The sequence below is a fragment of the Dermacentor andersoni genome, chromosome 4, assembly GCF_023375885.2.
Source record: "Dermacentor andersoni chromosome 4, qqDerAnde1_hic_scaffold, whole genome shotgun sequence".
Lineage (NCBI taxonomy): Eukaryota > Metazoa > Arthropoda > Arachnida > Ixodida > Ixodidae > Dermacentor > Dermacentor andersoni.
This window is the reverse complement of record NC_092817.1, coordinates 190,820,162-190,845,693: the sequence shown is the minus strand read 5'-3', so window position 1 is coordinate 190,845,693 and position 25,532 is coordinate 190,820,162. Positions and strand designations below refer to the sequence as shown.

Here is a 25,532-nt window from a genome sequence, read left to right as displayed (position 1 = left end):
AATATTTTTAAATAACAATAAAGCGGCAATACCATTTCAGTATTTGCAGTTTTACATGTTTGATTTTTTTATGCAGGATAAAGCAGCATAATTTTTTTGTGTAATGAAACTTACAAAAGCTTGTGGCAACACTCCCAAATTACTGCAATGACAGACACCAAGGAGCTAGGTGAAAAATCAGTTTTGGAGAAACCCAAGGAGCGACAGCACTATAAGAATATTTTCTAGAAGTCTCAGAAGGTTGCAGCACCTCCAGTGGGATGCTAGGCAACACTTTGTTCTGAAAAGGCAAATTGTTTTCAGAACGTTCCATCACAGCCACAGATGTACGGCAGTGAAACCTAAAAGGGTTAAAGAAGTCAGTCCTATCGCATATGGCTCTTAAAAGACGGCATTTCTTCGTCTCTGTCACATTCTGCATGTGTCATGCTAAGCAGCTTGGTGCACTACACGGAATCCTCATTATAACAGTAATTCAGTCGTCGAGGCAGAAAACATACTTCACTGTAAGCAGTGTCTTCTTTAATGTAGAAAGTCTTAAGTCATTGTAAGGCGAGAAGTACATTCCGATTGCATGTGAACTCAGGAAACCTAACATCAAATGAAGCTACACTCAGTTGTAGTGACATGACAGTATTGCATTTGGAGCATGGAAAAGCACAGTGAAGTGCAGCAAATTTTAATTATGAAAGTTACAAGAAATAATTTTAGTTGTCAGTTCAGGTTTATCTATGAACGACATGAATTTGTTTCACCATTTCGTTTCTCAGCAAGCAAAGCTCACATCTTTGACATTGAGGATATTCATAAAGTTATTTTGCTACAGTGTTTTGTTCCTCTTTGCCCTTTCCTGCATTTGACACTTAGTGGAGTCCTGTGCCGCACTGAATAAATTTAAATGGTCATGCTGTAAAGCTGTACCCGTGGAAAGTTGGACTAAAGCAACACAAATATATAAATCAATTTCGTTATAACGAGGGCAGATTGCATGCCATTCTTTTGCATGTGGAAGATGCTTTTTAAAACTTGTTCTGGCTTCTTGTTTTTGCAGGCTTCACGTGTCGCAAATTGCCTGGTACCAACATGCCCTATGTAAAGAACTGTGGCCTCGCTTCTCGCATGGGACCAATAACCTCTCAAGAGCCCAAGTTGGACAGCTCAAACCAAAACACAAGTGTTGTGCTTTTGTAACTCTCGACATTTTTATGTTCTGTGTTAGTCTCCTGAAGGGCCCAATTTGGATTTCTCAAATGAGCTTACAAATGTTGTGCCTTTCTATGCCTTCACATTTTTATGTTAATTTTATTTATGTTAATTATGCTTGTCTCCTGAGAAGTCCACATTGGATTGCTCAATTCAGAATACAAGTGCTGTGCTTTGTTATAGTTCACTACATTTTTATGTTAGTTTTTGATATGGTTCTAGTAAGGAAAGTGTTTCCTTATTAATATATTTTTTAAGTATCTTAAGCCATTTCATGCCAAACCACCCAATTTTGTCAAGAACTGTTTCATTATGGCAAACCATTTCGAGTTTGCTTGATTTTGAGTAGGTACAATGAGAAAATTTGCTTTCGTACATACACTTGAGTCATTCCAGGGCAACCAGCCAACGTTTTTTTGACCATCACAGATATAGTTGAAGCTCCAAACTCTTGCTCCCCATTTATTTTCCTTCGCAACATTTTTTTTAACTTTGGCAAAAATTTATTGTTCTTGCCCAGCTAAGCTAGAAGGCACTGATACACGTTTCTTCTGAAAGGGAAATTGTATGATCCAAATATTCAGATGGTGTTCATGTCAAGAGACTGAAGTGGTGCGAGTGCCAAAATTTGCAAAGTTTGAATTTTCTTCTAACGTAGGGAAATACAGAAGGCACTAAATAAATATAAAATCAGACTAGTTTACTTGGGATAGCTGCAAAATATTTCAAGCCTTGGAGGTTCAGTTGATCAGCTAAAAAACTGTAAAGTTCAATTTTTTTGCAAAAAGCTTCGTGTTGAAGGTAAAAAAATTAGCTTTGGTGGTTGGCACAAAAGTATATGTCGCCCATCGTTACACAGCCCTACATGTCTGCTATACATGTGACAAGTAACAAAAAGGTATTATTCTTTAAGTGCGATAAATTATTTTTTATAATGTTCATTTGTGGATCACACATACAGCATAAATATAGCATAAATATATGAAGCCATGTCATCTAGTAAGGAAATATTGTTAATATAATTAGCCACAAGAACTATTCAACAAACTGACTGCCTTTTTTATCATTGCGAAGGCAGGTGACGTCTAGCACTGCAGCTGCAGTCTCAATTCGTATTTTTTTAACATGAACGCAGAAGTGGCTGCCAATAATGTCTGACCACATCAGACTAAACATGGCACATATGACTTTTATAGATGAGCATGTTCCGGCTCTGAAACAGTGGTAGCAAACAACACCACAAGAATTTGTTCGTACTCATGTAGGTTTTCAGTCCTAATTATAAAGGTGTTTTCTACTTGCATCGTCATTGGGCTTCAGGGAGCAGGGCACAAAGTGTCCTGCTCCCTCTATGTTGCATTGCACTGCGACATGCCCTTTAAAATGCTTTGTATAAACAATATCAGTGCTCTTTCTGGATTTACTGTCTACATAATAGCTGATATTTCTTTTTGTAAACTGCACGAACCATATCTTTCAGCACTGCAGGATTCCCTCACGTATTTAATACGTACGAGGTCTGTTAGAAAAGTATTTGACCTTTTTTTGCGAACACCTGATGAATATGTAACAAGTGCGTTTTCATCAGCCGCCCTTGAACCTTTGTGCGCATGCACGAATTTTTTCCTGCCTGCCAATAGCGTGACTTGCTGGGACGCAGCATTTGAATGAGGTAGTACACAGTGCTCTCGTCGGTTTTTTATTGCAAGGAAAATGGCGGAGTGACTGGAGCAGTGCTACTGCATCAAATTTTGCCAGAAACTGGGCGACAGCCAAGTGGAAACCATTCCGAAGATTCAGACTGCTTTTGGTGACTATGTATGAGCAGCACACAGATTAAGGAGTGGTACAACCAGTTTAAAGACTGCCACGCATCGGTGGAGAGCGAGCCACGCTCCAGTCGGCCATCAACATGCCGAAATGACCAGGTCATTGCCGAAGTGAACCCCGTGGTGATGCGGGACTGTCGTGTGACTATCCAAGAAATTGTGGAACAGGTGGGCATCAGCACATTTTATCCACATTCCATTATCACTGAAGATTTGGCCATGAAGAGAGTTGCACCGAAATTCGTTCCCAAGCTGCTCATGGTGGAGCTAAAGCAACTTCGTGTTGAAGTCTTACAGACATGCTGGATTCCACAAACAGTGACCCCAACTTCATGAACACCATAATCACTGGTGACAAGTCTTGGGGGTATGTTTACGACGTGGAAACCAAATCCCAGTCATTACAGTGGAAGCATTCCACGTCACCAACCAAAGACTGCTAAGTGCGCATCAACGTTAAAGTGTTGCTGACTGCTTTCTTTGACTCCCGCAGTGTGGTACACCACGGGTACGCACCACAGGGTCAAACAATCACTAAAGACTACTACAGGGATGTCCTCCATGGCCTATGTGATGCTGTGTGGCGCAAGATACCGAAGTTGTCAACAGGAAATTGGCGCATCCATGACGACAATGCTTTTCTCGCACTTGATTCAGACTTTTTTGGCGAATAACCAGACTCCTGTAGTTCGACAGGCTCCTTACTCTCCTGATGTGGCCGCCTGCGACTTCTGGCTGTTTCCCAAGATCAAGAGGCCATTGAAAGAAGCACGATTTCAAGCAAGAGAAGACATTATGGCTGCAACGACAGCTGAGCTAAACTCCGTTCGGAAAGAGGCCTTCTCGGAATGCTTCTAACAATGGCAGCACTGCTGGGAGAAGTGACTGGAGTCCCAAGGAGACTACTTGAGGGTGATTAGGTTTCCGACGCTCCAGTTATGCCAGTTTTTTTTTTCTTCAGCCAAAGGTCAGATACTTTTCTAACAGACCTCGTATTGATAGTTTATGTGCAATGGCTGTATGGTTTACCTGGCCCACACCAAACACAAGCCTCGTTGCGTTAGAGCATGTGGCCCTTGGCAATAAAATGCAGAGCCTAACACCGCTTCTCTGTCATCTGTGTGGAGACAAAGCCAGCTTTGTCGTGTGCATTCCCAGCCGGCAAGCTGTGCGCACATCCGAGAAAAGTCGGTGCTGACAAAATTTCAAAAAAGAATTTCTCGCATTTAAAAATAATGCCTTCTTTAACTTCACACATGCATAGCAGACATGTAGAGCTATCCAATAATGTATCACATATTTTTTGGCCAACTACGAAAGCTGTTTTTTCCTTCAACATGAAGCTTCTTGCAAAAGATTAGAATTTGTTTTTTTTTACAGGCGATCAGCTGAACCTTCAAAGCTGCACATATTTTTTTGCTATACTATGTCACCTGGGCTACCATTCTGTATTTAAGTTCTGTCCTGTGAATTTTTCGTTACGAAAAAAAATCTTAACGGATTGCAATTTGACTCATTTTTGCCGGTGCCAAAAGCAATTGAAGTATTCAAATATTTGAAAAATTGGCTATTTTGGCAGTTGCATCACTTCACCGTATTTCCATGCACACCATTTGAAGGCCTCGATCAATACAATGTGCATTTGAAAAAGAATGTTGATTGATGTCCTCTAGCTCAGCTGAGCAGGAAAACTAAACTGTCACCAAAATGCTACAAAATATCTGGCAAAAATTAATAAAAGTGGGTAACGAGTTTTGAACTCTAGTAAACACATGGCAATGTTTCAGCTATATGTGTGGTGTCAAAAAAACACTGGTCGATTCAGCATGGAATCGCACACCTGCAAGTGCATCTGTGCCATTGTCAGAGTTCAGTAAAAACTGCATTTTACATAGCTTTGTAAACATGGTTTATTGCTATCTAAAATACATGAGTAAAAATTAATAGGTATAAGTCGGCTTAAATTTAAAATGCAACAAAAAATCTCCGGTAATGGCAATGATGTGCCTTTCATGTTTGCATGAAACCATATCTTTTTCTGAATTCTTTCGTTATTTTTTTGTGACAGTGAATAAAATTGAACTCACAAAAGGAGTAACCTTGTTTTATTCCAGCACATCACTAATAGGTTTTTTTTCATATAAAAATATGAAGTAGTTAATATGAATAAGTCGCTTGATATGGAATGACCTGCGCAGGAACGTTATCATGGCAGAAAACGCAACTGTATCATGCAACAGCAATGCAGCATAATAAACTGCTCCCATAAGCATCACTTATTGTGATTGCCATATTTCAGAAGTATGTAAGGTTTACTGAAATTGGCACACACCATTCAACCAACAAATAAGGATTGTACAGTGGTCCTTTTTCAGTTTTACAGATTTTTTTAAAGTTGTCTGTGCCAGGTAGCATAATTTTTGTTGTTGAGCTGGATTATTCAGAGGTGGACATTACTAGCACAAGAAATGGAAACATTAAACTGATTCTCATAAATTTGTTAATTCACTTAAACCTCACGGCACATATTTCAGTTTGCAAATTGTAGCCAGTGAGGTTGAAAGACATATTCACTTGAAATTAATTTCCAGGATGACACCAGTTGCGAGATTTTTTCCTAAATGTGAGAGAAATACATGGGCATTCTGGTTACTTTTGTGCTTCAATGCATAACAGTGCGTTTTGTTAACAAAAAAGTGCTACAGCAGTGCATTTCTACAGCCAGTTTGATGGCATGTGTCTCGTTACTGGTGTCATTCTGGAAGTTCGTTCTTAGTGCATACACGTTGTAAAATTACCGTCTACAATTCGTAAAAACTTTATTAGGAACTGAGTTTTTCTTAATCAGCTGACTATGGTGTCTTGATTTCTCATGCAAGTAATGTTTGGCACTCTGTATCTAGAATTGTGTTAGCTGCAACAGTCCGTGTTTAATAAATTCCATGAAACTTAAAGATAACCACCCTGCATATCAGGTCTCATTTGAGTGATGTGGGCTCAAGCAAATTGTGCCATTGTAATAGTACCACTGGCTCCCTAATAGAGAAAGCAAGTACCTTTTTTGAGTGTTCTTATTGACAGTCATGTCAGTCTGCTTCTACATTTATTTATTTAGGTATTTATTTTTTAAAATTTATTTCTTTTGGGAAATGTGTTTTACTTGAGGGCCACACAGACTACACCTTCAGTATTCAATTTTGTTATGGTGTCAAGCTGCAGGAAGTTTGTACTGTGCAATAGTTTTTAAGAAGTTTCTGATGTTCTCAAACTACAAATGGTTGTACATTTACACAGATGTTTGGTTACAAATAAACAGTTCACCTAGAAAAATGGTTTTTGTTTGCATCAGTTCAGCACTCTTGATTTTGTGGAGGACCATTCACTCTGACAATTGAAAAAAGTGGCATAACAGTACTGCTAGCAGTTTTGCAATATGTTTTATTACAGGCAATCTAGGAGCATGTTTTGACCCCAGGGTGACAGGCCTGCGATACAAAATGGCTGTATTTTAATTTTATCCCTATCCTCTCACAGCAAACATACCAACGTGACATCAAAGGTAATTATATGCAACATAGCTCAGCAGTATTTTAAGGTAAGTGCAGGTTTAAACTGCTAAATACCCAGTGGGGCATAAAGGGATTTCAACATGATTTGTGTTGATGTTCAACAGATCTGCAACAATTCTTCCATGGGCTTTCAATATTGACGAACAACACATTTCAACAATACGTCAATGGGCTTTCAATTTTGAGACTGAACACATCTTCAACAATGCTTCAATGGGCTTTCAACATTGACAAACAACACATTTCAACAATACCTCAATGGGCTTTCAATTTTGAGCTTCAACAATGCTTCAATGGGCTTTCAACATTGACAAACAACACATTTCAACAATACGTCAATTAGGTTTCAACATTGACAAACAATACATCTTCAACAATGCTTCAATGGGCTTTCAGCATTGAAGTACACCATAGTTTCAACGATATGCCAATGATCTTTCAAATTGAGAGGCCACAATGATGTTTCGAGTGAATGTCGCGGGCCAATTATCAACACTTGTCAACAATTTCCTCAATGATGTTTCAACAATTCCCCGATGATCTTTCAAGGTCATTTGTTGACGTTGAACAATGATACGTCAATAACCTTTCAACAATTTTTTTTGTAAGGGTACACGGAAGACACTAGCAATTTTCGAAGGTTAGGGAACCGTTGACGTGTTCAACCATTTATTTATAATTATTGTAAGATGCCGCGCATTCCATTCCAAGTACCTCTTTTAAGAACCTATAAGGTATGGCGTCAAGTCCAGTGCTATTAGTCGTGTTAATGGTTAGTGACATGTTACGAACCTCAGCGTAAGTTAATTCAAGACTGGGCCGCCTGTGTAGAGAATTATCAGCGAAGTAAGACATGTGCAGGCACAGAGCTTCTGCAGATTTGCTATTAGTGCTAGAGCAACATGTTTCCACAGTGCAAAAGACAAAAACTGATGGAAGAACACAATGAGGAGAGCAATAGGGGTTTGTTGGTACGGCATATCTTATTTTAGCTTATCTATCATAATATATCATAATCATAATATCATAATATAATAGTATATCATAACATATCTTATTTTATGTATCATATTTTATTTTATTAGCGCTGTGTGTGACAGATATGCCTTCTGTTGTCCGTGTGAAGCTTGCGCTATAACAAAATAAGGAAGAACACAACACAGGCGCTGTTGTGTTCTTCAGTCCTCGTCTTTTGCGCTGTGCAAACATGTCGACATTAAAACACCAACTCGCCCAAGCTTCTACCTTATCATGCCATAGGAAGCCCTCCGCGTGCGAAGTATGGTAGGTTAGAACATGTATTAAACGCTCAATGCAAGTACTTACGCAATGAAAGGGATATAATGTTACGTTCTGGCAATGAGCATGATAGCAGTATTCGAGTTGAAATTAGTCCTTTTAGATGATCGAGCGCCTATCGATAGAGCTTAAAACATAAACACTTAACGATCACTGCAACGACATTTCACACCGAATAAACTTGTTATAAATTAGTAGTACACACCGCTACAGCAACCTTGGCGAAGCCAGAGGGCTGGTAATTGCATAGTTTTCTGATAAGTAGCCTTTAAATAGCACACGAACTGACGACACGTACACCTGGTGTTTGTCGCTATGACGCAAGCTTGAGCACGCCGAGTCCGAGATTTGTCAGCGCGCCGCGGGCGCTGCTGTATCTCGAAGGTAGTGCCGATTTGGCCTGGGCTCTATGTCATGCGTCATTTCGGTGAGCAGTAATGGCGGGATCTTTTGTGAGTTTCCGTATCAAAAACAATTGTTTTTGCCAGCTTTTCTGACTGATTCCGCTCGTATCTAGAAAGAGATCTTCAGCAACACTGAACTATTTTAAACTCGTTACCTGAGTAGAGACTCAAGATACAGCCTACGTCGCACATCAATAGTAATAAAGAAACCAAGGACAAAATATGGCACACAAACGATCGAATATGAAACCATGTGTTTATGTAATTCTTACCCTAACATCGTTGACGAAGCTGTATATTGTAGAACAATTCACAAATTTAAACATGCAATACAAAACATACTATTTTCTGATCACAGTGTGTTTAACGAATATTAATGGAGCTTCTTTGTTTGACGTCTATAGTGATGTTATTAGTGTTATGTTTGAATGTATACCTTTTGATAATAACAGAATATCCTTAATGTTTGCAGTACTGTATTTATTTGCTTACTTGCTATTTGGCAAACAGGTGTTACTTTCCAATATGTTTAAAATTTTGCTGTAAATAGTTTTGAAGTTTTCTGTCTTGTTAGTTGTACTTTGTTTATTAGTAAACTGCTACTTCAGCTCCTCCAGCGAGGTAAAGGCCTTAGTCAGGAGGATTACGCCCTGCTTTTGCCTTACCTTGCGGGTAAACCTTGTATTTGTTTTGCCCAAATAAATAACTAAATAAAAATAAAAATGAATTGACAACGTCAAATTCTAGCACGCACACTCGTCCAAAGCTGCACTATCCGAAGCTAAGCTTTTTACGTGGTCCAGAATTTAGCCGCAATTGGCCGTCGACGAGACTATTGTCACTACTTTTCATGCAGGGGCTAAGTGCACCTTTAAAATGCTACCATAATTGTTTACAGGGCGATGTTCTCACTCAGTGTCGCAACTGGGATAAGGATAAGGACATTTGATAAATAAATCTTCTTTCTTGGAAGTGCGAAAGCTACAAGTAAACATTAGTGATATATCTCACTCAAATAATGTTTGTTTATTTTTAAATCTGCTGCCTTTTCTTGTGTCTAGCAGCGCTTGTCAGAAATAAAAAGAACTTAAAGTCATTGTGCTCGAGGCAGCACGGTGAAAGTATCATAGGGGTGTCGATGCTAAATAAATGCAAACCACCCTGGCTTTTCTGATGGAAGAAGAATCGATTTCGTAGATATATAGCCATGTTTGAATAAATATTTATTTTTCGTACGAGCATTTCGCTAATATTCTAAAACTTAAAAAATTTTATTTTGCTGCGTAGCAATTTCGTGGAATTATTAAAACACTCGTGTTATTGCGATTGAATAATATCACACCGAAGCGGAGCCGCTAAACATGATTGCAGTTAAGGGACTGTCATTATCCGCAACGATTTTATCCCTGTTGAAGTTCATAGGGTCGTTGTGAGCCCAACGTAATGTGTGCAAAGATGTATCTGAAAACCTGGAAGCACATAAACAACAGCGTACATGCAGAAGCAGCAGTGTTAAATATTGAAGAGGAAGCATACTGCGCATAGGGCAGCCCCCCCCCCCCCTCTCTAAGAGAAGGATAAAACCTTTCTGCCACTAAAGCCATCAACTCGAAGCAAAACAGCGTTATCTGTGTTGTAACAGAGAAAAGGAACGTAAAGAAAGAAATAAAGATATGCATATTCTATCACTGCCACCTTTCATCTCGTAACGTGGAACACTCACATACGTTCTGCGGCTCGCAGGACTCAATGGCTTTTGCTTTGATGCCCTGTTTTCTTGCCGAAACCTGAACTTTTGCACGGCCATCGAAATTATTCCTCCATGCACTGTTCCTCAAAAACCCAGAGTGTATTGCACAAGGGGGACGTACGAGCGTGTGACATACAAGCATTTCAGAAACAAACTTAAAGCAGAACAATCAAGACAGCTCATATACCGGGTGTAGTTCTTTTATATTATACAGAATTTATAAAAAATCGCATGTGCCTTATAGCAAAATTCTAATCCTTCAACCGTATTACTCGAAGATACAGACAGTGCTTGCGTGAGGAATTAAAATGCGTAAAGAATTATTTAACAATAGTGAACTAATACGGTTTTTAACGTATTACTTTACGGCACTTAAGGCAAATTAAGAATTGTAGCCGGTGAGTTCACAAGACGTATTCACTTGTAAGGAATTCTCAGGATGACGACCATACGGAGAAATTTTCAACTTTGCCCCTGCACCTCTCTGTCAAAATTCACCGAAATGTGGCAGCGTAACTCTACTGGCAGCATATTTAAATATAATATTCTAAGGCGGCTCAAATTTCAACAACTTCCATGTAGAACGTCGAGAGGGTACGCCTTTCAACCCCATGCGTGTTTAGGGTACTTATTCATGACTTTCCTGCTGTAATTAGAAGTGTTCTAATTCAAACAAACACTCTGTTGTAACTCAGCAATGACGTCATTTGTAAGTGCCCATACGCATGTTCAAGAGAGAGCTACCTTCTTGACGTACCCTCGCGACGTTGCTAACGGAGAGCTGCTGAAACTCGAGCGGTCTTATTATTTTTTTCCCTAACAATGCTGGGCACTCGTTTAAGAGGGTGCACTGCGGTGAAGTTCGTGATATAGCCGAAGAACTGATGTCCAAAATTCCTGGACATAATCACTTTCAAGGGCTTCATCTCCAAAGTGTTCGATAAAATACATTTGCATGCCAGTTACTTTTGTTCTTGAATGCTAAACAACGCTGTCCTAATAACATGAGGGGAGCAGTGAATCTTTACCGCGAGTATGTCGTACAGTAAGTCATGTTTGCCTTTCTGAGAATTTGTTCCAAGTAACATAACCGGCAAATCCGTAAACTGCAATGTGTATCGTCAATTATTTTGTAAGAAACTTAATTATTGAAGTTCTCTTCATTAAGCACAATGATTTATCGTGAAGGCGTTGTGCGCCTCTTCGAGTTATCAAGTTGAAGGATTCGGATTGAGCCATCTGCCGCAAGCAATTTTTTTAAAGCTGTATTATCTAGAAAAACACCGTATAATTTCAATGAACGCAGCAAAGAGTGTCGCAGCAGAGTATTCCACACAAGTCATCACCTCATAGATGTGATAAAAAAGCAAAACACAACCTAGAAGAGCCAGAAAAATATGGCAAGTAAACCTAGTACCAAAAACCAAATTAATAGTGGACTTCAAAGATGAGATGAAAAGCAAAAAGTAATACACACACATAAAAAAAAACAGCGCCTAAGTAAGCATAAGCGTACAATGGCAAAACAAAATTATAACATCTGATACTGTAGTGGTTTGTTTTATCACGAAATGTGCGGTCTCCGTCAATGGCGGGTTAAGTGTTATAGTTTAGTAAAAAAAAAAAGTACTCGTTACTGCAGTGTGCGGCCGTTCATGCGTAATAAGAGACTGCTGTGACACAGCCAGCAGGACGTTCTTCAGCGAGGCTTCCACAGTGGGTGCTGTGAGCCTGGAGAGTAAAAGAAACCAGAAGGCATAGAAGATTTACTTAGCGACGCAGCGAAGGCGGTGGAGAACCATTGGCTTGCTTTATTTCGGTGACGCTTATTCGCTTAGAGTAGTGCCACGAGACGAATCAAGCGGCGTGACATTGCGTTGCCGGCACATAATCAATGATCTTGTGTGTATAGTGGACTGATAAGCAGCCTGATAGGAAATTGAAAATTATGCCTAAAATGTGTTTCATATTTTGACTAACGTTACTGAAGCGATTGCTACAATAAGAAATTTGGAGATCCTTCTCTTTAGCGTCTGGTGTTATCTATATATACATATAAGGCTAATACCCATGTCTGAGATACGGCTACCATTCACTCCTTTCTTTCTCTCTATTGCGGAAGTAATAATATCCATCGTTGTAGCGCAAATTGCAACTAGTGCTAATGTGTGGCTCTTTCGAATGTTGTTGTGACACTTTGTCACAACATGAATGTATACTCGTTCTATTTCTGTTTTCGTGCACACTGGAGGAACAGGTTTTTTAATGTATACGTATGCATATAGAATCCATGTAGCGTACTCTCAGTGCTATTTATTTATTTTCTGGTTGGTCATGACGTGGCGAAAGCATAAGGCTAACGTTGCACAGGTAGAGTTCCTGTGATGGTTTTCAACTGTTTCCGTAGCTGCTGAAAACTAGCGCAGATTTATTTATTTATTTTCGGTAAAATAGGAACATGATCATTTTCTCATCAACATTTGTGCAACACTGGTGTGCCACATAAACTTGCATAATTTACACAAGGTACATACAATAATTGAAGAAACATAATACGCCCTTTTATTTGAACTCCTTAATCGATTACAAATATAATGGAAGCGTTACGACTCTGGCTACATTCAAGGCAAAAAATATCCATCTGATCGCTGAAGTGAAATAAACGTAAAAAAAGTTTATAGTTCATATTTAGACAAAATGCTTTTAAGCCCTACAAGAAATGCTATATTGATGCTTCCGTAGGCTTTCCTTCGTTGTCGTACATCATTTCACAGCCCGTATAGTTTTCCTACCGTAAAAATACTGTGACCAAGACGGTTCGGTGTAGACCTCCAAGCAGGCGTTCGTGATTCACAAAGAGGGAGCCTGATAAGGACAAGTCTGCATCCTTTGCTGTACGGGAAATGAATCATTTCGCCCACACAGATAAGTGACGAAATCTTTGACGTGCGTAAGACAAGCTCAAGTCGCAGTACAACCGGCTTTATCAGTAGCACTCATAAAGTGGTGACTTCACGTAGTTGTTTTCTCGGATAACGCCCCAAATAACAAGTGGAGACAAAAAACCTATATTAAAAATAATAACAGTACTTATGATCGAAGAACTCGTACTTTCTTAGGACATATAGTGACATCCACGTCAAAGCAATGTCGCATCGCGCTCCATTACCATTAACTGGCTTCCACTGAAGAAGAACGGCAGTGTATCGCTTTGCACTGTGCCTATCTGCGCATTAGGTGCATGGGACTGCACAGGTTTTTCGAAAAACAAGGAGAAACGTTCCTTTACCCGTCTGTGGCTGGGCTGTAAGCTCCTCTGGTTAGATCTCCGTGTGAGCAACAAACAACCATGCTTGGTATATATATATATATATATATATATATATATATATATATATATATATATATATATATATATATATATATATAGCTAGATAGCATTACAAGGCATACTGAGCGTGTCCTTCAACCACGTACGAAGAGAAATGACCGCGAATTTTTATACTAAATGAGTCGAGCCACAAAAGTCTCAGTGAAATTGTGAGGGGAAGGTAACTCCAACAATTTCTGGGAGTTCAGCGATAAAACATAAGTAAACCGCGGTGTTCATCATACCGAAACTCTGCGCCGCACCACGGGGGACGCAGTGGTGTGGTCTTCGCATTAATTTGGACTACCTGCCATTATTTAGCATGCATCCAAATAATGGCCCACAACAGTTTTTGTATTCAGCGCTGATCGGCACCGCGGTCAGTATTGGGACCCCAACGTGGTGCTCAAGAGCAGCATGACATAGTCACTTAGGTATCTCGGTGGACGAGTTTAATGTGTGCAAGCTCCATTCAGGCTACGAAAGGCAATGCTACTACCAAAGCCAGTGATGCGGTCACATCTCTCTGGCTTATGACACACAAAAACGGAACACGTGAGCAAGGCTGACTCAAAAAAAAAAAAAAAAACGGAATTAGCGCCATTGTTCACACAAACATGTCAGAAAGTATCGCTGTAAAATCAGACATCCTCTCAGGATGATGATCCTGCACCACTGTGTGTCTTTAGCGACAATGACAATCCTAAACACGTCCATCGTAAACGATGCTTTCATGCTTATAGCTGCAATAAACTTTTTTTTATTCCAGGATAATTCAGAACAGTTTACATTTCATCTAAATCTATTCTGCAGAGAGGCCCTCTCATGTGAACTTTTCTGAGCATAAATAACTAACTTTATTCATGGGGCTAATTTTTTTTTCACATTTATTTCGTACTGACTACCTTTGGTTGATTCAATCTGGGAAATTTAAGCTAATCGTTCGGTGACGAGAACTTGGGCTTATTCTGAAGCGCATTTTAGTAAAGAGACGCCGCAATTGAATTTGAAAACAAAATACAAATAGAATACACATTGAAAGTATTCCGAATAGAAATTCTGGCGGACCGCATTTAGTGTGACGCTGCTAGATAATTCATAATAATTGGTACAGTTGAGGGCGCCAAGGGTAACCCTTGGCATTGGGAGGCCCTTCGGAGTGAAATAGACGGGTTTCCTCAACCTGAGCTTTTGACACATGCTGAAATTACAGTGCACTGACACTTTCATATTGCGCTCGCACCAAGAAACGGTTTGAATGACAAAGAATAGTACCCGACACTTCGCGCTATCTGTAAGCAGACGAACGTCATCGCAGTTCAGCCGAGTGAGCAGCCTGGCAAGGTAGACGGCTGGCGGTCGATAAGCGCGTGGAAACAAGATTATATTAGTGGCATAGCGCTTACCCACACGTATGGAAGCAAGTTACGACAATACGGGACAGCGCTCGGGTAAAATAACCGAAAAGAAATAATGCAGGAAGACAGAGCCACCGTTATGGCGCCCCTCACGGGTATGTTTACCCTCAATTCATTCACTGGCTATATAGTATAGTTGGTACGCTGTTGCAGAAAAGTGTGTGCGCTGTTGCAGAAAACGCAGTGTGCAGCAATAAAAGAACGTCCCTCTGCATCCTCGCCGTGCATTCATTTCACGTCTATTAGCGCTGGGAGCACACGGTTTTCAAAGGTAGTCACACAGATCATGATGCATCGGAAAAATGGTTTCATATTATGGAATAAAGCAGGCAACTTGTTGTTTCCTCAGCTAACCAAGCTGTTTAAGAAAAACATCGTTCTAGGTTGATGAAACCAACATTGTGTTCTCATTAGCCCCTGAAAATATTTTGTCGGTTTTGTAGAAACGCACTGAATCGTTAGCGTAGGCCCCTCTGATCGTTAAGGGGCGCATTTAAGCACTCCGCGTAAAGCGCGTAATTTATTAGACGGCTTTAAACATGTGCATCACTATCGATGACAGAGCCACAAACCCGCCGTGGTTGCTCAGTGGCTATGGTGTTGGGCTGCTGAGCACGAGGTCGCGGGATCGAATCCCGGCCATGGCGGCCGCATTTCGATGGGGGTGAAATGCGAAAACAGCCGTGTACTTAGATTTAGGTGCACGTTAAAGATCCCCAGGTGGTCGAAATTTCTGGAGTCCTCCACTACGGCGTGCCTCATAATCAGAAAGTGGTTTTGGCGCGTAAAACCTCATAATTTAAACAGAGCCACCACTTTCCCAAGTTTTTAACCTACACCTCCCAAATTGACGCATTTAGCCCAATTGACGTCAGTTGGGCGACCTACCCGAATAGTTGCCCAGGTGGCGTCATCGATAATTTTTCCAAAGATGGTGAACGGAGGTTCTTAATAGTTGGACTGTTGGTGAATTTTTATTCATACAAAGTTCCACAATACGAGAATGCACAACGATAATTTAACACTACAGTCAAGCAGTTCCGGCACACAGCAAATGTTGTCTGCTCATTTGACAACGCTCTGCATGTTGACGCGAGATGCACGGTTAGTGTTGGCCTCGTGCTTCCTTTTCGCGAGCACCACGGATCGACCTTGTTACGCAGCGGACTGCAAAAGTAGCGACTGGCGACATGTAAAACTGCGACGTCGTGTCCCTGTGCAAGACAACATGCGAGCGGAGTGGCTGCAGCGCATCGCGCTGTCGGTATCTGATCGGCTCCAGCCGCTACGCGGCCGTCACTTCACACCAAAGGATTACAACCTCAATAAAGAGATTTAACGCGTCCTGTAATCGGGTGAACGCAAGCGCAAATGTACTGGGACTTTTACCGGATGAGTGGAGATGCAAACGTGAACAGCCTGCATGGTGCTGCAACCTCGTGGCACAGTGCTCCACCAATCAAACGCAGAATTGAATAGGAGTAACGAAGTACAGTATACTTTGCTGCTGGTGTAAATTTTCGACAGGACCGTAATCGCGAACACATTGTCTTTTTAAATGTTTAAAATGTTTTACGCTAGGCTTTTATGCGGCGGTCGGGCAAGGCCTGACTGTCCCAACGTGGGAGCGGCCCGCAGCGCGCTGAGTCGCGTACCTCAGGACCTTATTAAAGTTCTGCATCCATCCATCCATAGGCTTCAACAATATTAGGCTTGTGTTTGGTTGCTTAAGCTGCACTGTGAGCGGCCTGCTGCACCGTGCATGCCATTCACGCTTACGCTAAAGCCCCTTCATCCCAGTAGTAGTAGTAGCAGTAGAAGTATGAAGAAGATTTATCCCCCTATTCAGAAATCCGACCTAATGTGAAGCCCATGCTTGATATAAATGACGCCTGGTGTGAACGCGCCCAAGATGCTCGTTGCGCTTCCTTGAGTGTACTCACGACAGGCGTCATTTAAATCAAGTAAAGCGTGAGCAGCGTATGATGACCAGACAGGCTCGGCGCTCTGGCAGGACGCTCGGAATGCACACTCCTTAGAAAGCTGTTTCAGGGGATCGATGGCCAGGCGGCCAGCGGAGAGGTTGGCAAGGCATCGCGCGCTGACGACCGGAAGTAGGCGACACGAGGTCACATCATGACGCAGCGTCAGTGAATGCGGAGCTTAGCCTTGATGACACGGCGAGCGAGTTTGACAGAAAAAGCATGGCTAGGCAGGAGGGCAACATGTAATCGTCCGTAGCTATCTTAATACGAGACGCTTCACTTAATTAATAGAGACGGATGGGCAAGTTCGTGTGCCATGACAGTGATGAAGCACGCAGTGATGAAGCAACGCGATGAACCAGCGTGTCGCTTGAGAAGGGCACGCGCTTCTTAGGCTACACTATAGAAAGGCGGGTCTTTGAGCAATAAAGCAGTAGTTGCAGTCCAGTGCCTGTGTCTGCCCTTTATCATGTATACGTGAACGTGTCTCTTATAAGCGCGCTGCTTCATGAATGTTATGGCTTCACTTAAATTGTGGCTCGTACCTTTCACTGTAGATGTACCCTACGCGTTTACAAAATTTGTTCAAACCGTTTGAGGGACCCTGTTACTCTTTCGCTATGCATTATTGGTCCCTTATGCATTATTGTACAATATTCTGCAACACTCCACACTAGTGTTTAGCGCTGTACAGGAATTGATGATAGTATGCAGAGGCTCCAGAGTCAGTTGAACGTGCCCAAGACCACCTCGCTTGCACAGAAAAGCTGATCGAACGCGATAATCAAGTACGACGAGGCTTCTGCACACTCTCGGGATTGACAACCATTGCTTCTCTAACCGAAAAAAATGCAGTAAATAAGAGACCTAGTACCTGCTGCAATGAGTAAAAACAAATGCACGCTCTACAACAAGTCGCGGATACGATCCCGGCCGCTGCGGCTGTATATCGTCGAGGGTCATGCCAAACGAAAAAAAAAAAAAAAAAACGTGGTCGCGAACTTACGTATGTGGACTTTCCACGAGGTCAAAGCGAAGGCAGAGTCGCCCCCCCCCCCCCCCCCCACTACGGCGTGCCTTGGCTAAGATACGTAAAACTCAATAAGTAATGAAAAATTTGTTTCCTTTTATTTATGAGATTTTCGGTCCGTATCGCCCTGCTTTATTTAGAAAACAACTTTGAATAAAGTAACGTAAAATGTTTTCATCTTAACGCTTTTTCCAACTTTCTAGACAAGACCCTACAAATTCGAGAAAAGCTGACGTAACCATCCATCCCCGCCACCCCACCGCCCTTCTCCTGAAGGCTTCGAATTAAATTAAAGTGCTTCGTGTGTTATGCTGTGGGTTTACTGATTTCGCAGGGCGTTTATCTTAGTGTATCTGCTGAGTAAGCCGCTAGCGGCGCACCTTGCGTCCCAGCCTGAGCTCGGGACAGAGGGAACAGTTTGGGGCAGAGACAATCAATTTGCGAAAGTTATTACGTTTTTAGCTTGCCGCTTCAGTTCCACACAAAACAGCGGATGAATAACATATTTATTTTTACCACATCACATTGGCATACTTCTGCGATGCGCCAGCAGAAAGCACGAAAACACTTTTATTGAGCACGTATTGAGCAAAAGAAAGCTGTATCAGGAGTTTTTCATGTTGCTCTACAACTTCTTCATTGACATTTTTCATGTAATTAGAATATTTGAAGTACTGATAAACTAATTAATCTAATTATGTGGTTAGGCGAAAAAGTAATCTGAGCATAATCAGAGTGCCAAAAATAATCTAGCAAACAACATTACCTTGGTTATGTCCAGCTACGTGGCATTTGTACATTTTTAAATCTTCGTGCATGGCAGTTGGGAGAGCCTGTATAATTGAGTTAGATTCTGGATTTTATATGCCAAAACCACCATTTGATTATGAGGCACGCCGTAGGGGGGGGTGTTGCTGATTAGTTTTGACCACCGGAGGATCTTTACCGTTCCCTAAGTACACGGGGCATGAGCGTTTTTGCATTTCGCGTCCATCGAAATGCGGCGGCCGCGGTCGGGCATTTGATCCCGCGACCTCGTGCTTAGCAGTGCAACACAATAGGTGCCATGCCACAGTGGCGGGTAATGTCATATATAGAAACCCGGCTACATGAAAAAGACAATAACTGAATCATAGTAAAAAAACGCACTTGTATTCTTGTCTTGTGCTTTACCATACGTTTATTCTAATCGGCACAGACTGGCTGGTTCGCTTTACACGAGGGGACGTCAAAAAGTAAAAGGACTTTTGAGGAAAGGTACATTTAGTCCAATGACAGAAAACTTAAAGATGCATTATTTCTCTACATAACCTCCCTTCATTTCAACGCACTTTGCCCAACGTTTCACAAGTTTTTTGAGTCTGTCGGGAAAAAAAAAGTCTTTTTGTTGCACCTGTAACCAATTTTGCACCGCATCAGTGACTTCAGCATCGGTTGCACATCTTCTTCGGGAACCTGAGCGCTTCCTTCAATGATCCAAACATAGGAAAATCGCTTGGAGCCATGTCTGGAGTGTATGGCGGGTGTTCTAGCAATTTGAATTCCAACTCCCGCTAACGCGGAAATAAGAGTGACACGTTCCATAGAGTATTTGTAGACGACACTAAGTGTTGTAGACAACATTAATTCAGTGCTGGATACTAGCAGCGTTACCAAACCCTAGTGCGAGAAATTTCAAAGTCCCCTTACTTTTTGACTTCCCCTCGTATGTATAAATGGTGTTGATGGCCACGACGCGATCAAAGCATCGTTTTCAACCAGTATATCCCAGGTGCAACGAACGTGCTTAGAAAAAGAAAGTATCGGACGATTGCCAAATGCCAAATCTGAGTGTACCTCGATACGTGTTTTCATTTTGCGATACATTCAAGCAAGGAATTTGGGGCCGAAATCACCGCACCGACAGGCAGTGGGTCAGTGAGTCAGCGCCTTGGCAGAGGGAGGGGCAGTATGAGAACGCTGGCATGATGAGCGGCATCGGAGCCAGCTGTGGTTGAAGACGACGACGACGAACGCGCGAGCAGTGGCCCGAGGGCGTTCGCGCGGTTACGCCGAGGGATGCCGACGCTCAATACAGGGACGGGCACTTAAGAGCTGCACTATAAAATGTTTTGCGCGTTGAAGAATGCCAACGTTCTATGACACCGTTTGTTTTTCATCTGCATGAGTTGAGAATTATTTGCCATTACTGAATCTCAGTTTCTATTTTCTTCTATACACGCCGAAGAAATAAAATTTTGAGGGCGAAATATACAAGCGCTGTACTCCGACACTGAACGTTACAAACCTCGATGTGGCGGTAAACATTACTGCAGCAAAAAAAAAAAAAAAAAAAGGAAAGCAGTGCTATTGGTCGGGCTCCTCAGCTCGTATTGTCAGCTTTGTGTACAGTTGATGTTAAATCTTATCTTCGTCAAATATGCGCACTGTGAGTTGATTTGTTCAGATAACATCACAATGTTTTATGAGTGTTGAGACGTCTTACAGCTTTATCTAGGAAGGCGCGATTGGTATGCCGCTACAGAAGAGAAGCAAATGAGAAATACGGTACAGGAACAGAAAAAGAAAAAGGAAAGCTCTCGCTGAAAGGGTGACAGCCATTGCAATCCTCCATTTAGGAAAGTGTCAATTTGTATTGGGCGGTTGCCATGTCTGCCCTAAGTCTAAATTGAACTGTAGTGAGACATTGAGGAAGTCTTATAACGGCTAGCAGCGCATTGTGGGTATTGGACTCTTAAATAGTGCGTAGACCGCTTGTATTCGCCAGTAGATCATTTTAACTAATCGCACACCCAAAGCGAGTAGCAGGAAAGCGTCTTGTGAGACGCGAAGTAGATGGGAAAAAAGGTCGCCCATAGTTTTATAGATTAAGAAAATTTTCAAACCATGAAGGGAATTGTTTCGGGAGACAGGAGGGTCTTTCCGCACTATTTCTCTGTGGTTTTTAACAACTTTGCTACGATAACGGCTATCGCAGCTAAAATAAAAAGTCGGCGAAAAGCGCAGCAAATGCACAAAAGCTATATACATATATGGCAGGAACCTGGCCGAAACCTGGGAAATAAAGCATTGTTTCTTTTTTCCGAACATGCGTCCACAACCTACAAGTGCCTGTCCAACTACCCGATCCCGGCCGACTCCCGCTTCACACACACACACACACACACACACACACACACACACACACACACACACACACACACACACACACACACACACACACACACACACACACACACATATATATATATATACATATATTTAATTAAATTGGCTGCTGCTACAATGACCTATCAGCACCATGAGCGATTTGCTGAAGGTCGTCTTCATGATCCCTCTGAGCGCCTACTTCAGCGCAGGGGTGGCCGATATCACTGTCGAATCAACTAACAATAACTAATGAATAGCGCAAGATCGCTGACAGAATTCTTTGGATGCTGTCGATGAAAATGATATTTAAAAGGGAAACGGGGGAGGCTACGCGACGCCTTCTAAACGTGCACGACACGACAAATCAGTAAGGGTCACTTAGCCTTGAGTGGCTGCCATATAGAAACAGAACAACAAATGCAGACGTAAATTGCTACTTGAATAAATTTTGCCGGCAGAATTTCATGAATTGCAACAGTCGGACTTTGGTGCCCTCTTGTTCTTGATTTAGTTCTGCGTACAGTGCTTTTCATGTTTTCTCTTAATTCAGGTGTGTGCAACAGTTCACGCGCCTTCTTGGTGTCACACTCATAATATTCTACAGTTTCATAAGTTAATATTCTCTTTAAATTCTTCCTTTAAATACAAAATATTATGCGTCGTAAACAAATGGCACATCTTCACGAGGTAGCTCTTAAGTTTAACGATTGATGTTGCTGATCGAAATGCCGGTAATGGGTGGGCATTTGGAACAACACTTGGCTCTTCTGGAGCAGCAGATTTTCTTCCACACATAAGTAACGCGACACGGGGAAAATAACGTCGACAAAAGACAAGAAAAAACAAAGTTGTAAGTCAGACATTTGAACTTAGGCCTAACGTGGCCCACACAACAACGCTCCCATAATACGTTTGAACCCGACGCCGTCCCGCGTCGCGCGCACTCACCCAGACGAGCAGATTGCAGGTGATGAGAATGTACTTAACGCAGGCTACTCCTTCATCCATGGCTTTCTTCGATTTTGCGAGGCACAGATCGCATAAATTTCGCACCACCACTTAACGCAGACGCGCGGGCTTCGCTGTGCAGAGTGCGACGTCGAGCGAGGAATGTAGATTACGCAGGGGCGGTGGCCGGTGCCCCAGGTGAGCAAGCCCCAACGCTCAGAACGCTTCCCGTTTGAACTGACTCGGCCGTTATCGCCGCCAGCGAAACGCGGGGTTCGTCGACGAGGGCTCCGTGCGTAGGCATAGGGAGAGGAGCGAAAGAGAGAGAGAGAGAGAGAGGAGCAAAAGAAGCGCTTCCCCCTCGCAAGCCGTCTCCAGCAGAGTTTATGACAAGCCACCGCGGCGGCAGCGACCCTTACCCGCGCTGTGCTGCGCTATCTCAGTGCTCGGGATGAAGTCCACCTTGCCGGCGGCGCGCTGCGTATCGTACGTGCCTGGGAGAGTGCGTGTCCGTAGCTACAGGCTGTGTATTCGTCAATGTTTGCCTCCTCGTGGAGAGGAGAACGAGATGAGAGGGACAAAGAAAAGAATAACGCGACAGTTCTGTGCGGGCAACACAATCTCAAAATTGGCAAACTCCTGGCGCGGCGCGGTTCGAGTTTCGCAAATCCCCTTACAAAGGTTGTAGGGAGGGAACTTGAAATCGCGCCGAGACAAGCTTGGTTAACAAGGTCATCGAATGAATCGCTTTAAGAAACGTAGATTACGAATTTACTCTGCACGTAGGGCGTGGGTGCCGCGTTCCGATATGTTGACATAATGTTGAAGCCATGGCCGCCAATAGGCGCCTACTTTGCATTCGAAGATGTTTCAGCTGTTAGGTCTGACGCCGCCTTTCAACACGCAATAAATTATAAGTCCTACTTCATTTCCTTTCTCGCAGTTTTCGAATTGGCCACCGGGAAAGAATATTTTGGCAAAATAATCTTGTAGCTACCTTAGCCCGCTCAAAAAGCACAGGCATTGCTTTTTTCCCAACCTTTGTGTATGCATTTGAAATCAAAACGGGAAAGAACGCATAACAAAAAGTGAGCCTTTTCACCCAATGTACTGCCACGCATATGTAATTTTTATTTTTGTGGCGGTTTCGGAGATAAGAGACACGTGTAGGAGAGTGCTTTGTGATAAGTAGGATTTTAAAATTAGTTCAATTTTTCACTAGAAGGCTGAGTGGCGTCTGCTGTTCTGGTTTCTTTACAGCGCGTGTGCTTGCTTTTGCACGTCGTCCGCTTGTTTAGTCATCTTTTGGAGCTTGCAATTGTCAATTAGCATGTCTAAGCCAAACTTTTTGACATTTCTGGACTCATTGCAAGGTTATAGCCAGAAAGAAAGTTGTTTCGGAACCCAACAACACCAAATGAAGGTGGCGCACCAGCCTATGGTGGACACAAAAGAGAGGGAAACAGATTGGGCCCAACGTATGAGCCTGCTGTATTTTAGGTGAATGGCGTATTGCTTCTCGTATCTGACCATTGGTACCGATGTTTCATTGATAGGTTTCTGAAAACTTTATATTTTTTTTTTAGTTTCTGGCGTTACGTGAACTGATAAGCATTTTCTGGCATACATATCTGTATAAGATTTGTGTGCTGCTTCTTCATAGACAAAGCTGATGAATGAAGCATAATTGTTCGAAAGTTACAAGAAAGTTTGGTAACACGGGGGGGGGGGGGATTTGGACAAGAGTGCGGTACACGTTTAAATTTTTTTATTGTTTAATTTTTTTAGAAGAAGGTGCTTCGGCCTCGGTATATGGTAATGATGGTATTTCATTGTACAGCCCAATGATATCGCTGCATACATCCTCGGCTTCTTTAGTTATATTTATTGTTACTTTATTTTCTTGCGACTTGCAGTGATGCTGGTATTACACCCATATTTCACCTGCTTGCGTGACAGAGGTAACCCAGGGGCTCTATAACGTAAAACTATTCCAAACTTTTCTATTCCAATTGTGCAATCAGCAGACCGCGATTGGTCAAAAACTTTTTTGGACCACCCCCACTTCACCTGTCTGTCAAGCGACGTCACGAAAACCGTGATAGCTCCCCATCTAATATGACGTGTACACACTGATTATGCATAATTTGGCCGGACAAAACAAAATTAGTTCGACGCCTTTTTGCTATTAGCCCTCGGCTATTGGTCAAAAGTTTCCGAGCTGCACCCACTTCACCTGCCTCTCACGCAACGTCACAAAACCGCAAGAACTTACCGCATGAAAGTGACGCGTACGCGTTAAAGATGCATTAATATGCCGAACAAAACTGACTTTTCTTCTGAATAGCCGCAGGCTGCCCCGTTCCGAAAGGAATAAAAGATGGCTGCCACCGATCGCTCCGGCAGTGGCTACTCGCCCCTGCCGGAGAGCGTGGGTTTATTTGCGTGTAATAAACTTTTTGCGTCGCAGTGTAACATTTTCGAGAGCTTTCGGCACGTTTACGACCTCGTTCTGCCAGCTCTTCTTTGCTGAGGATCCGTTTTAGCGTCATTCTTAAGCTTCCGTTGCATGCCGCCGCGATTGTTGACGAGCAATCGCAAGCTAAGTAAGAGAAAGCGGACCAATCGCAGACGCCGGCACCACCCTCTTCATCTGGTTATCGATATTCAGTGCAGTGGCTCGGCCCCATCGCATCCCTCTCCACGTGAGCGTGCTCATCGCCTCTTGTGAGCCAAATAGATAAGACAATCCGCTCAGTGCAAGCAATGTTATTCGTTTTTCAAGCAAACAAAAGTGACCTCCTATGAACGAGGGGAGCATTTGATTGGTTTGTTCAGACAACCCCGCGGGTAACAGCCCGATGCTTGCGTCGGCGGTTACGTAAATTTGACGTCAGGAGATTGGAATATAAACATATGAATAGTTTTATGTTATACAGCCCCAGGTGACAAGCAGGTGACAGTTGTATCCCCTGTTGACGTGACGCCCATATTCTGGAATATTTTTTCCAATAAGATACGTGTGTTATTTTATTTTGTGATTAAACTGTCTTAGGGTTCCTATATATTCTCACTGTACAAAGGTTAACTACGATTATTACTTTGCACCCTAAATTCCAAAAGCATTGCTGAAGAGTGCTGACATACCTTAAAGCATGACGCCAAGTAAAAAAAAATATGATGAAGAGTAAGAATACAGATCATTAGTCCGACTTATAGAGCACAATTTTGTTGGCAAATAAAAGTGCTACATAACGTACAATTTTTGATAAACTTGTATTAAATATCTCTTAGCACACCTGGGTATCACACCAGAACTGATGAAGAAGAAGTATTTTAATGACTGGAAAATGTAGAGAGGTCGGCCGGATAATGGAGCATCTGGCCTGCTACTCTACGTAAGGGAAGCGGAAGAGGGGAAGAAAAAGGTTCACAATGGGGGATGATAATGGGAGGAACGAGGTGAAGGACACATAAATTAAATACAACTTGCAACAGCGAAATAATCTTTGGAAGTCATAAGGAAGAGGCATTATTCTGTGCAATGAACCAAAACTAACCAGATCTGAACAGTGCT

At 42.2% G+C, this 25,532-nt stretch overlaps 1 protein-coding gene across 1 annotated transcript in view; it reads right to left on the bottom strand.

The window, feature by feature from the left end:
- LOC126530582 (CD9 antigen-like) overlaps window positions 1-22,206 on the bottom strand; it is a 56,413-nt gene extending 34,207 nt beyond the window's left edge. The window contains exon 1 of the mRNA XM_050177845.3: window positions 21,956-22,206. Within this exon, the coding sequence (XP_050033802.1) occupies window positions 21,956-22,015 (60 nt within the window). The 5' untranslated portion in view covers window positions 22,016-22,206. The remainder of the gene's footprint in view (window positions 1-21,955) is intronic.
- Window positions 22,207-25,532: the final 3,326 nt, after the last annotated feature.